This window comes from Mus caroli, chromosome 7 (assembly GCF_900094665.2).
Source record: "Mus caroli chromosome 7, CAROLI_EIJ_v1.1, whole genome shotgun sequence".
Classification (NCBI taxonomy): Eukaryota; Metazoa; Chordata; class Mammalia; order Rodentia; family Muridae; genus Mus; species Mus caroli.
This window is the reverse complement of record NC_034576.1, coordinates 73,172,157-73,185,990: the sequence shown is the minus strand read 5'-3', so window position 1 is coordinate 73,185,990 and position 13,834 is coordinate 73,172,157. Positions and strand designations below refer to the sequence as shown.

Below are 13,834 nucleotides of genomic sequence, written 5' to 3'. Positions count from 1 at the left end.
AAAAAAAAAAACAAAACACTTTATTTTACCCCTGCACAACAACAACATGTTTTATCATCAAACTTTATTGGAAACTTATATGTATCATTCATGTTAGAGAATCAATGTAATCCACAGGGCTGAAAGAATCCTAGATTTGACTCCAAGTACAGAAAGAGGGAAAGTTTATAATGCAGCTGTCTGTACTATCAAAATTTTTGTCTTTAAGACAGGCACGATTCCTAGTAATAAGTGGAAATTCTTTAACATGCACAAAGATTTGTCTCTTCTGGGTCAAAATTCTAATGTTAAAGCATCCTGAGCCTTCACTAACTCGTCTAACTTTCGATAGCTTTGTTATTTGAGTTAATGTGAGAGAAAATACTATGATGAGTTTATCAAAAGGACAATATAACATACTGGAAATAGATGGTGCTCAGAGCTGAGAAGACAGGTTGGTAAGCCAAGCAGCTACATACAAGCACAAGGGCCTAGATTCAATCTAGCACTTCCATAAGAAGCCAGGGGTGGTACTGCATAGCTCCAGCCCTCAGTCCTAATGTCTGGGGATAGAGACAAGTAAAATTCTGAAAGCTCACTGGTAGCCTAAATAAATTGATGAACTATCAAGTTCAGCGAGTTAACTCATGTCAAAAAAAAAATTAGGTGGAGAGGAATTTGAGGAGGTTGCCTGAGGTCAACTTTTGGCTTCCATATGCAGGTTTTCTCATCTACAGGCACAGGTGCATACATACCTGCGTGTATACCACACACACTAAGACACATACATGCCAAAAGCAATGTAGGGGTGCTCATGGAAGGGTTAAAAGCAGGATATACGGTGACAAGATCCAATTACATCATATCTTTAATGTGTTGCAAAGTTGGCCAGATTTCCATTTCCTGTCAAGGGCCAGCTAACTGGTTAAACTTTACATTTCCCTTATAAAGCATCACCCAAAAGATTTAAGGCCAATCTAAGTATTGAATAGAGTACTTCCTGGTTTGAGTTCTAGCTCAAATTATTCCTTTCCATTGTAAATGCAGTTGAAAATTTTTAGTTTAAAAAGTTTAGCACAATTTTAAAATCATCAACTTCACCTACTCAGTTGTAAAGAGTCTTTCTTCAAGATGCAAGTTGGAAGATTATAAAACCAAGCAATTGGAGAACGGGGCAAATGAGAAGAGCCATGTGTGATCAAGGCACACAAGACAGTCTTTCACAAGTCCTCTAGCCGAATCAAAGGCAATCCACTATAACATGAGAGGGTACGGAGACTTCTAGAAGGATCTCACTATTTTAGAGTTCTTGTTTCTTTTGTGTTAAAATCTAGGAACTTTGTTTGATTTCCTTATTACAACTTGGATGTAGGAAAAAAATACCATTTTAGGAAAGACCATATTTCCCTTACTGGAAAACTATACATATAGTCCATGTATGTATGGGGGTATGCAGAAACTCTCTGGATATTTTTAGAATGCAAGTGTCTTCTCAATGAACCTTGCTCATGTCAATAATTATCTGTGGTTTGTTCTCTGCTACCACCACCACCAGCAGCAGCACCCCTGTTGGGTGAAACCACAGTTATTTTTAAAAGCTGGGCTCCTTGTCACAGTGGAGAGAACTGATTTCAAGAGTTACCAAGTGGAAGCCATCACAGAAATACTATGCTTTTGTCAGGGTTTGGGCAAAGTACATTGCTCCTCTCAAGAGTTAAATTCAGCTAAGTGATGTTTAAGTTGCGGCAAAACTCTGATTCAGCGGTGGAAAAAGGCCATACTTAGAATGGTAGAGCAGAGAAGTGGATAGTCCTGAATGTTCATTGGTGTCATTTTGATTGGAAAAAAAACCCAAAAACAATAACAACAAACTATCTCAGAGCTATCATCTGCCCTCTTGAATTGTTTGTCACATCATACAACACTATTTTGATCATTTAAGAGAATTTACCCTTTCCAGTGGTTGTCAGACACATTGCGTTGACCATTCCTTACCCAGTTGTGCATGTCTCTGTCACATGTGGTTTCATTTCCACTTGGTTTCTCTTCCTCATTCAAATACACAGAGAAATTTTTCCACCAGTGTAGTTCATGGGACACTGTGCATATTGAATAAATGCATTTTGTCAGCACTTCTCCTAATTTACTTTAAATAAAACTGTATCTTAAGTTATGTGTGAGATTGTCTAATATTGAACAAGTATATCAATCACAAGGATGCCTATGTATAGATGGATGTAAAACACCAGTTATGGCTCAGTTCCTGTTGGGCCCCAGCAGAAGCACAGGAAGTTTCTTAATGCCTGTTCTTACCATTTTCTACACCATACTATTAATTCTGATATCTTGCTGTGGATTTGATAGGGGAAAATATGAATTCTCTTAATGCAGGCTGTCTATCTAAGATCTAGAAGAGCAGAACATCTCATAAATTATAGAAGAGTAAGCTGTAAATCTGAAACTTTCCCCACTGGGCTGTATGGTCTAGAAGAATGAATAGAATAATCATTCTTTTATGTGCTTAGAAGGATTAATACGGATGGAACGTGAATTCTTAATACTTACTCTATCAACCCTCCAAGGTGGATTTGTTTGGTTTTTGTTTGCTTGTTTTGTTTCGGTTTTTGTTTCTCTTCTGTTGAGCTCCTGTATCCTAGCAGACACACTTTTTGATGGATGATAGATTAAGTTGGATGTCCTTTGATTGTAAAAACAGTTGACTTTCCTGTCAGATTGAAACTCTCAATACTATGTTTGTTAAAGGAGGAAGACTAAAGCCATGTATGTCTAATCTGTTCACCTTCCCTATGCAACCAGTGGGGACACACACATGATTAACAGTAGCAGTTCTCAACCTGTGGGTCATGACTCCTTTGAGTGTAGAATGACCCTTTCATACGGTTCACCTCAAACCACTGGAAAACACAGACTTACATTATTATTCATAACAGTGGCAATGTTACAGTTATAAAATATCAATGAAAACAATTTTATGGCTAGGGGTCACCATAACATAATGAGCTGTGTTAAAGGGTCACGGGATTACAGAGGTTGAGAACCAGTGCGCTACAGTATCTCTGAAGCAATATCCTGCCAGGGGTTCAAGCTTTTTTTCGAGTCTACCTTTAAACCAATCAAATTTTCCCTGGGGTTGGGAATTAGACCACCCAGATCTCATGGAACAAAACATCTGGCTGAGGTTGCTGTAGTGGAAATGAAGATGAGATACCTCAAAGACAGAATGACTAAAGTTTATGGAGTCATGCTTGTCTTTAGTGCTGGTTGCATAAACTGTAGAACCCAATAAGATGGAAATGAAGAGCCAGCCCCTGGTTTCATAATCCTGAGCATCAGAGGGTTCAACCATGTATAAGGCCCTTCTGAGCAGCTTTAAGAAGCTGACCCTAAACATCTTCTGTAATTCTTAATGTGGTAAGAACTTGTGAAAGTTGGCTTACCAAGCCTGAAAAGCAACCAATCTCATTCTTTCTCTCTCTCTCTCTCTCTCTCTCTCTCTCTCTCTCTCTCTCTCTCTGTGTGTGTGTGTGTGTGTGAGAGAGAGAGAGAGAGAGAGAGAGAAAGAGAGAGAGAGAGAGAAAGAGAGAGAGAGAGAGAGAGTGTATGTGTGATACTGTGCTGTTCCCTTTCTTACATGAAAAAATGTTTAGGCAGTAAAAAAAACCTTTACCCAATCGGCAGATCCAGCAACTAATTCCAAATGCTAGTTTTGACTTTTGGTAAAGGATTCTACTTTTTATATTTCAGAAACTTCAACTTTATCACTCACTTAGATATTGATTTTAGGCTTTTTACGTCTTCAAAGATAGTTTCCAAGTCACTTGCAATTTAATAAAATGACAGCAGCAAGTCATTGGTGGAATTAGAGAGTCATATATAACTTGATTAGAATCTTTGTAATACATGAAAACATTTTTGAATTAGACACCAAGGACAAAGCATCAGCAGGCTCTGAAAGCAGACATAGGTGTGTTTAATATTATCCAACTATCAGTGATGGAATCTTGGAATCAGTTTAGTCAGTTTGTTCACACTCTGGCTACAGAGTTCAGAAGTTACACTTCTTCCAGAGGCCCAAGTTTTAAAAGCCTGGTCCTCAAAATGGCAGCACAGTGAGACAATGGAATCTTTAGAAGCTGGCTCTAGTAAGAAGTCTAGACCAGTTAATTGAGGCGATTGTGTGCTCTCAGCCTCTTCCCCTCCCCATGCCAGTTCTTCTTGGACATGAGATAAGCAATTTTCCTCAACGAAATGGTCCTCCCAAAGATCATGTCATCATAGGCCCAAAACACCAGTCAGCCATATACTAGGGACTTTATAACTGTGACAGAGAATACAACTTTTCCATTGACTAGTTAACTATCCTGGATACTTTGATATAGTAATAGAACTATAAGCTGACTAGCACCCCTTTTAAAATATTTCTGTAAATTCCTAATGACTTATATAATAGTGGTGACCTCTGAATTTCTGTCTCCCCATCCTTCAAATGCTAAATACTCACATCTCATCTACTATAGATTGTTTCTATAGTACTGTTTCTACCTGTTACTATAACAACCTAGCCTCTATTTCTCTAAATCCATTCACACATATTGGCACACATACCATTTTTTAACAAATAAATTAGTTTTACACTGAAGTAACTCTAGCCAAACAAGCATGTTAAACACTCCGTATAAAAAGCTCTTTGATAGGTCTAGGAAGAGGGCGGAATCAGTAAGGCATTTGATGTACCAGTATGAAGATTAAGTTCAATCATCTAGAACTTATCTTTCAAAGGTCAGCCAAACCCATAGCTATATCCTTGTAAAACTAATGCTGAAAAGGCAGATACAGCAGATTCTTGGAACGACCTAGTCTACCTGGAGTCTGCCATGTCAGGTTGAGTCCCCTGACTCAAAAAGCGAACTGAAGAGTATTCCCGAGTAATGACATCTGAGGTCACCCTCTGGTCTCCACACACATGGACAGCACCCCAACTACACATGCACCTGAACATGACCTTGAGTTGAGATGATTCTCCCAACCTCTTTAGTCCTCCACAAACAGCACCATGCATCCCATAAGACTTGGTCTCTTTCCCTGGACATCATCTCTTGGTTCTCTTTCTTCTGCATTGCTACAGAGAACACTGGTTCTTTGATATATTCTGCTGCTGGTCTGTCTTTTGTTATGGTTTTGCTACTTTTGTTTGTTTGTTTGTTTTCTTTTGGTGGTGTTTCTTTTTCAAGAAAGGGTTTCTCTGTGTAACCCTGGCTGTCCTGGAACTCTCTGTAGATGAAGCTGGCCTTGAACAAAGATCTATCTGTCTCTGCCTCCCAAGTTCTGACACTAAAGGAATGCCCCACTATTACCTGGCTGTTGGTCTATTCTTAGCAACACAAGGACTCATTATCATTGATAACAGTCTTGGCTAAACTGTTTCCAAGACTTTAACACCACAGAAGTTATTGGCCTGGGTTTTTACATTGAAGACTGTTTTCATTGCCCCTTATCCAACCAGCCACTGAAATGTCTCTAAGAAGAAGGAAATAACAAAAAGATTGACTATTCTACTGATATCAAACTACCTATTCACCACAGCAGCATGACATCCTACCCTGAACCTCTACTTTGGAGTCTCCAGCCCAACCCCCATTCCATTGGCCCTTTCCTAATAAAGCAGAATGGTCCAAAGACAGCTTGGATTTTAAATGTAAAAATTTTTACCACACTGCACAGCCCACAAGTAAAATAAGCTCCTTTATCTATTTCATAAAACACATCCCATTTAAGCTTATTTTAATCTCCATTTTCTTTTGTTTCTATAGAAACAAAGAAATCAAATCCCAGCATTTAGTGTTCACACATGTGAGTTTCAATTTATAAGATGGTCTTTCTCTATTGTCTTAATGTCTAGCAAATTCAAAAGTGCTGTTGAAGCTCAGTTATTTATCATAAAATCCATAATAAAAAAAATAACGCCAACCCCCCCAAGAAAAGTAACAATAAAGAAAATTGAACTATGTTTTATAATGTTCCTGCAAAGACTAAATGCCTTGGACTGACAAAGCAGTGGGAGATGACATTTTGCTTCAGCAACCTGGTTTTATACATTGTATTTTTTTTAATGCTAGCTCCTTTATAAAATAATTATTTTGATGTACCTGATTCCTTACTTTTCAAAGCCTCTTCAAATGAAATGGAAATTACTATTGCATTAATCTCAAAGGAAATGTTCTTTAGTCAAAAGTCCAGGAAAATGTTTTGAGATAAACTGCTGTAGCTGGGCAAAAAACAAAAAAAATCAAAAAACCCTTTCTTTTAAAGGAAACGTGTGGAATACATAGGTAAGGATTAGTAGCAAGCATTTCCAGGACATTTTGCAGCATGATCCCGTTTGGATTTGGATTTGGCCTTGCAGAACAAACCTCTAACAGAGTTAAGGATGGCCCCAGCTGTCTGATCAGGAAGTGAAAACTTCGAAGGGTTAGCTGCTTGATCAAAGATTAAGCGAGCGATATGGAAACCAAACATGACTTTCCACATCTAAACAGTATGCTATAAAACCCGTCTTCCCTGCCACACCCAGACAGAGGATCCTACATTTGAGCTCCTCTCTTCTTTGTATTTTGGCAAGTAGTGTTTCTCAAATGTTTCAGCCTCATGTCAGCAGCAACAGCTGCAAACCCCAGCAACTTGTTAGGAGGGCCAGCTCCTGGGGCAGCTCTCTAGGAGCCTTGTAGTGGGAACATTTAAAGGCAGTGCTCACAAACTTTCAGGTGGCTGTGACACAGGCTATCACTCTGTAAAGAACACAAGAGATGCCATGGCTTTGGGGGGAGAGGAGAGTCTCAATTCAGTAGAGACACAAGTCGCCATGCAGGAAACGAAATCCTGGTGAATGCAATAGGTGTAAATTACATAGAGGAAATAAGGGCGAGGTTAATTCAGGATGAACATTCTGGGAACTGGAAGCAATCTGGGGTTGGGGAGGGGCAAGGAGAGGAATGTCATAAAGGTGACAGGTGATGAGTTTCCTAAGTGCTGGACTAGAAGAGATGAGGAGGTACGAGAGGCATAGGTTTGAAGATTTGAGCTGGGAGCTAGGAAGACCTGGTCACTGTGTTCAGTGAGCAATTAGCAAAGCTTTAAGGGTCTTCGGTTAGGAAACATAGGCAGCACTGTAGAGGAAAGTTGGTGAGGAATAGCCAGCCCAGGAACAGAGTACAGCTGACTCCATGAACTTGACCTTGGGGCGTGCAAGTCCGAACTGCCCGTGGACTCGAAGACCGATGAGCGTTTCCTTGGTTTTCTATTACATGTTCTTTCTTTGTTTTCCTCTCAAGACTTCCCTTTCTATCCAGATTATGAGATTCGTGTTTCTAGATGCAGTTATTTATAGGCTGTAGAACATTCTAAAGATAACAGAAACCAGTGTCAAAGCGTTGGTAGCATTTGAAGGCTGTTTTCTTGTCTACATCACGGCCACAGTGGGGACTTTTTCATGCAGTCAGAACTTGTGTAAAGACACGAATTCTTAAGGCTGCAAACTGCTGTAGCCCTGGATACTCTGCGTTTTGTTTAATGGCTCTGGGGTAGTCCTTCTTAAGTCTTACCTATATTGTTTGATTTATGAGACAAGGTCTTGTGATAAGCATGAGCTGGCCTCAAACTCATTGTCATCCTCCTGCTCCTGCTCCTAATCATTACCATTGCAGGTATCATCTCCACAAGTGGACTTTTTTGTAGTTGCTTTGTCTTTTGTTTTTCAATTTTTTTGTTATTTTTTAAAATTTTTTATTAGATATTTTCTTCATTTACATTTCAAATGCTATCCCAAAAGTCCCCTATACCCCCACTCCGTCCTGCTCCCCTACCCACTCACTCCCTCTTCTTTCAAATTTTGGAGTTTCTCTGTATAGCAGCCCTGGCTGTCCTGGAACTCACTCTATAGACCAGGCTGGCCTCAAACTCACAGAGATCTACCTACCTTCCACAAGCTGAGTGATAGTGGTGCACACCTTTAATCTCAACTGGGATTTAATTAAGCAAGCTGGGATTAAAGGAGTGTGCCACTATCATCCAGCTCAAAAGTAGATTCTTTCAAATGTGCTTAGGGGCTATATTGAAAAATATATCCTAATCTAATGTTAGTATAGTAGCCAGTAAGAATGCTGCACTATTTTACTCCAGACTATGAATATGTTGATCTTTGAATCACCTCAAAAGCATCAGGCATTATATATTGTAATGCATGCTTTTTATAACAATGCATTATGGTTGGGCTGACACACCTTCCTGCCTCCTCAGCATAGGTTGATAGTGCCCTGGGCGACCTTTTCAGAATATAAGTAACCCTTCTAAACCTGCATGTTTTGATCCAGCTGCCTGTCTATGAGCACCAACACATGCTGTCAGTGCGTGTCAATAAAGATCCCTGACCTATGAGAAACTGTCGAGTGAAGGGTCTCAGAGACCAAAGGAAAAGCCCACGAGAGCCTGTGGGCAACAAATAAATCTGCTTTCTAGATCTACAGCAGATTCATCTCTTAATTCACTCATTTTAGTAATATGTAAGGTGATAAATTTGAAATAACATACATAAAGGGCTCCATTGATTATGAACAGAACATTGGGTGCCGACAAGCTTTTCTTAATGCATGAGAGGTTAAGAATGATCGCTTTTGATGTTAATTGGAGGAATTCTCTGTAGGGTACATGCACTCCTGACAAATGTGTTCTCAGTTAATTTCAGGGCATGGTGATTGTACAGTACACTCTTTATGGCCAGTTTTCCTCTCATTTATCAGTCCCATGACCCCCAAATGTTATATTTTAACTTGTTTCACTTGCAATGACTTTCTTTTAAAGAATTAGATTCAATGGAGGTTAAGGATGTAACTATTTTGTTTTTCATTCAGAATAGTTGCAAAACAAATTTTATCATCCAGATGTTGGCACGGTAGACTCCTACTTACATACAGCTCTACTGACATCTCCTCTTCAGTGACGTCTTCTCAGCCATTCCCTGGTGTATTTCAGGGCTTTCTCTCTGATTCTACAATTCTCTTACCCTCTCTTGTGTGTACCTTATTGTGTTGCACTGAGAGACACTCATTCCGTGTTGGGCTGCTCAACTCAACCGGTAAGTCCCTGAAGAGAAAGGTCGTGGTTATTTCTTTATGTTGAAGAGCTGCACAGCTGACTATTCATATTTCTAGGGTATACTGTGCTAACTGGATGTGTGTTTGCTATGTGTAATGATCAGACTTAAGACAAAGGTCATAATCATTCATCCATAGCGTATAACATGGTGTCCATTATCAGTGCTTTTCTCCTGAATAAGTGACTTAATGAACAGGGAAAATAGTAGCAGCAGACCAAGCAACAGTTGTGCCCTTAAGTAAGAGGCCATGTTGTTGTTGTTCAGGATGATGATTATGATGATGATGATGGTGATGATGACAATAACAAGGAGGAAGACAGTGATGATGATGATGACGACAACAACAATGGTAGGAAATTCCTCAATTCTTACTAACATATTCAGTAGGAATTCAATTTAATTTTTCATTTACTTACATTTACATTTGCTGGTCTTAGTAGTTTATCGTAAGCAAACATGGAAAAGAAAGAAGATGATCTCTGTGGATATTGTTAATTGTGCAACAGCTGTCTCTATGTATCATGAATTTTCTCCTGGCCACTAGAATCATTATATATTGGAGCAGCATCATGTTCAAATTCCTTTAACTGTATTTCTCTGTCTCTTTGGTCGATCAAGACAGTTGTGTAACACTCCTCTGGTCTCCCCTACATATGCCAAGGTTTCTAGGTAGAGCTTTTTGGAAATTTTCCCTGTAAAGAGTTGTGGACTCACTTGGCATTTGCCAACCGATCTTCTCCCTTCTTGATTGATATCAGAAAGCTTCCAGCAACTAACATGGGAACATAAGAATGAGCATCACAGAGGTACTACAGACCCTTCCATTAGTCTGTCTAGCTGTGAGTGTGGGCAACATACCTAGATAAAATTGATTGAGCTTACAATTAAACCCAGAAAGGCGTTAGAGCTCAGACATGATCATTGGATTAAGATAAGGCCTAAGTATACAGATTGTTCCACCAGGAAAAATTTATACCATATACAAACAAAATGACTTCAACAAAGGGGACAGGGCAGTGGCCTGTAAAGACAGCTCTGAACTTTGACTCTTTGCTGAGCCTGAGGAAATCCAGGTGGAGATAGATAAGAATTTAGGAGAGAAATTATGGTGGCCCAGACCTTCGGGTAGAGGAGATAAATAAAATAACAAGAATGGATGAGTTTGCTTAAAGATAAAGTATCAAACAAAGAATGGTCGATAGAGGGAAGAATCCTGAGAAAGGAATTTCTGGCAAGAGAAAGGCTTCCTCAAGCTGGCAGGGAAGCAGGCAGAAAGCCAGTGAGGTTTCCAAGGTTAATGTGTAATGGCAAGGGATAAAGATTACAGAAAAGGCATCACTGGGTGGGTGTGAGGGTGGGAATGAGGACTCACTGGTATCCAGAGACACCAGGATCTCAAAATCTATGAGAATATTCTTTCAAGAACTTTGAATGTGAAGGGAGGAAGAGAGAACCCCCATATAACCACGACCACAGAGAGGTCATGGGCTAACAGGGTAGAGAGTCATTGGTTTGGTTTTCTTTTTTGTTTGTTTGTTTGTTTAAAAAATACTTCTTTGGAGAAAGGATATGACATTTTAACATTCTACCAGATCCAATGACTATTAAGTTTTCTTATATTTCATGTGTATGGGACTATAATGTAAGATACAAGTCACGTTTTGAGCCATTTGGCATTTTTCCAATGACTGTGTATCTTTAAGACAACAGCATCTAATCTCTAATATAAGAATAAATATTAGAAGCAATGTCCTGCTATTTTGGATATAAGAGGGCATGAGTTTAGTGTATTAATCCCACAGTGATTTTATTTTGGTCTTTGCAAATATTTACACCTTCCCACCTTCCTCTCTTTACTGGTAAAAACTAGATGTTAGCACTTGCCAAGGCCAGCAGGACTTCGTACATGGCCTTAGCACAGCCAGGATTTCCTACCTCCCCTCCTTAAATTTACACCTCGGCCCTCATGGGATCTTTCCTTTGAGCTAAGTGCATACTTTGGATCTGGCCAAGGTAGCCCGGCATTGCTCCCGTGTTAACCCAGAGGATTCTGAACGTCACGTGTTACTAAGTCTACCGAAGAACTGTTTTGAGGTCTCTCAGAGATTGCCTCTATTGTGACTATAAAATATGCAACTTCATTATTGCCATCATCTTATAATGTATTAATAGCCAGTGGTTATTTTTTGGCACTTGTTATAGGTCTCACATTTTACAAGCTCGCCTTCATTTGCTTCTTCTGACAACTCTATCTATTCCATTACCACAGATAATGAAATGACAGGTAGAAGAGTCTACCTGACACATACACATCAGAGCTAGAAAGGGGAGCAGAGAGGGCAGTCCAGGGGTGTTTGATGGTAACAATCAAACTCCTACCAACAGTGATTCACTAGTTTCCATGGTATCTTAGAAACTAAACATTTTATAATTTGATTTATTTTTATTTATGTATGTTTGTGTATTTGCTTAACTACATGTGCACCATGTGTAGATAGCACCCATGGACACCAGAACAGGTCTTTTAGATCCTCTGGAACTGGAGTTATAGGTAGTGGTGGGCTTCCTGGTATGGGTGTTAGGAATTAAATACAGGTCATCTATAAGAACAATAATTTTAAGAGAGATGACTGCTGGGTCATCTCTCTGGACATATGAAATATACATTTTAAATTGTTTTTTTTAAATACTGCACTCTTTATAAGGATCTAGTTTGAGTATAATTATTTTTCACTTCCTCTGACTCACTCATATAGGAGACTGAGCCTTACAAATATGTCCTAGTCATCCAACTAGGAATGAACGAAGTATGTTAGGATTCTAGAGCAGATATGCCGCAGTGAACTTAAAGTCATCTTTCAAATACTTCACATTACAGCAGAACGCATGTTTGTTAGGTCTAGCCTTTAACTATTGTGACTGGATACCTATATTTTAACTATTTTGGTTGATTGTTTTCTTTGCTTCTAACTATCTGTTTTTAGGAAATTGTTCTCCAAATGTTTCTAAGTTCTTGTAGCTGTCATTAGGGATGGATCAAGGAGAACATTAAGAGCCAGGTTTGGGTGGGTCCTTTTTAGAACCAAAAATATAGCCAGTTTTGCTTCCCTATTCTAAAGCTCTGAAATGCTCAGTTGCTTTCAGTCTTCTGGTCTGCAGCCAGGAAGGAGGCATAAGGGCTCAAATACCAAATGAAAGGGTGTTCTCACAAGGTTTCTAGCCAGGCCCACAGCAGAAATATCGGAAAGCTCACGAGCAAAGCTGTGCTGAGATTTTCAGACCAAACTCAAAAGCACTCTTTCTCCACCCTTCTCTATGTCTCTTTCTCTCTCTCCCTCCTTCCCCCTCCCCTCTCTCTCTCTCTCACACACACACCCTTTCCTGCTTCCCCCTCTCTCCCTCTCACGTGTGTGTGTGTGTGTGTGTGTGTGTGTGTGTGTGTGTGTGTGTTTGAGTATTTGAAGCAAATTCTTGCTTGAACTTCACTTAAACTAACCTCTGGCTTCTTCACTCATCCAGCGCTTCCTTGGCTACTCATCCAACTCTGTGCATCTATGCAGGTACATCGTTTCTGCTCAAACTAGACTGAATAGATGATTTTCTTACAAACATGCCTCAACCAGAAATGAAGTTTTCCTTCCCCAGGAGGATTTTCTTCAAGGCAATATCCCTTTTATTCTAAATTGACACTGTCCCAAATCTACATAATTATGTTCTGATCCCCCCCCTGCAAAGCTCTTAAACTGCTGACTTGAAAGCAATAATAAAATTTTCCAACACCCATTTTTATTTATTTAATTTTTATTGTGTCTATGTAAATTTCTGTCTATTTATTTTCACCTAGTGCATTAAATTAGCTCTAAGGATAACTTACTGTTCTAATTTTGTCCCACCAGTTTCAGGGAAAGCTATGAACTCTCAAAATGTAATTGCCTTTCCTTTTTCAACTATGAACCTATGAATTTCTACAGTTTAGTTATTAATTTCATCTACATTTATAGCTTAATTCCTTTCCAGACTGCTCATGGTCTACTGTCACACGATCAGCCAGTTAAAACAGAAACTACACTCATTAAATAGAATTATCTATAATATGAGAGTCCATTTACATTAGCCATTCAGACGGGAGCACATTCTCAAGGAGATCAGAAAGCCAGGCTCTTGGACCAAAACAAGTAGTAAAAACCCCAAGGAAGGTTTTGGAATGATGGACCATTTAGTTAGGAATAATCAAGAGAAGTGTTTCCTGAAGTGTGTGATAGTGAATAGCAATTGATAATCACACCCCAAAGAAAGATAATGCAGTAACTTTAGGAAACACTGAGTTCAACAGCTCAGCCAGTTTACTCTCTTTTAATCCTGTTAGGGACCTCTGGTTCTAATAACTGCATTAAGATCCAGGAATGGAACATAATGTGGGTAGCCTATGTGGTTACTGGTCCTTAGAATACCCTTTAGGGAGCCCTAGCCTAGAATAGCCAAACCTCACTGTAATTTAAAAAAAAAACAAAAACAAAAAAGCAAAGGACACTCATCTGACCATTACACCATTGCCAAGAGTTTTTTGTTTTGTTTTTTGTTTCTCGTTTTTGTTGTTGTTGTTGTTGTTGTTGTTTTCTGGGAATTACTCATGCCTCCATTTTATTTTTTAATACATTTTTAGTTAAATATTTTCTTCATTTACAT

The 13,834-nt window shown here is 39.1% G+C and overlaps 1 protein-coding gene across 5 annotated transcripts in view; it reads right to left on the bottom strand.

Annotated features, from left to right (window-relative positions):
• The window catches only part of LOC115031515, a 64,367-nt gene that overhangs the window by 27,904 nt on the left and 22,629 nt on the right, over positions 1-13,834 (bottom strand). The window contains exon 2 of one of the 5 annotated variants that reach the window (XM_029479412.1): positions 8,961-9,135. The exons of the other annotated variants lie outside the window; for them this stretch is intronic. Coding sequence (XP_029335272.1) covers positions 8,961-8,978 — 18 coding nt within the window. The 5' untranslated portion in view covers positions 8,979-9,135. The remainder of the gene's footprint in view (positions 1-8,960; positions 9,136-13,834) is intronic. 5 annotated transcript variants of the gene reach the window in all.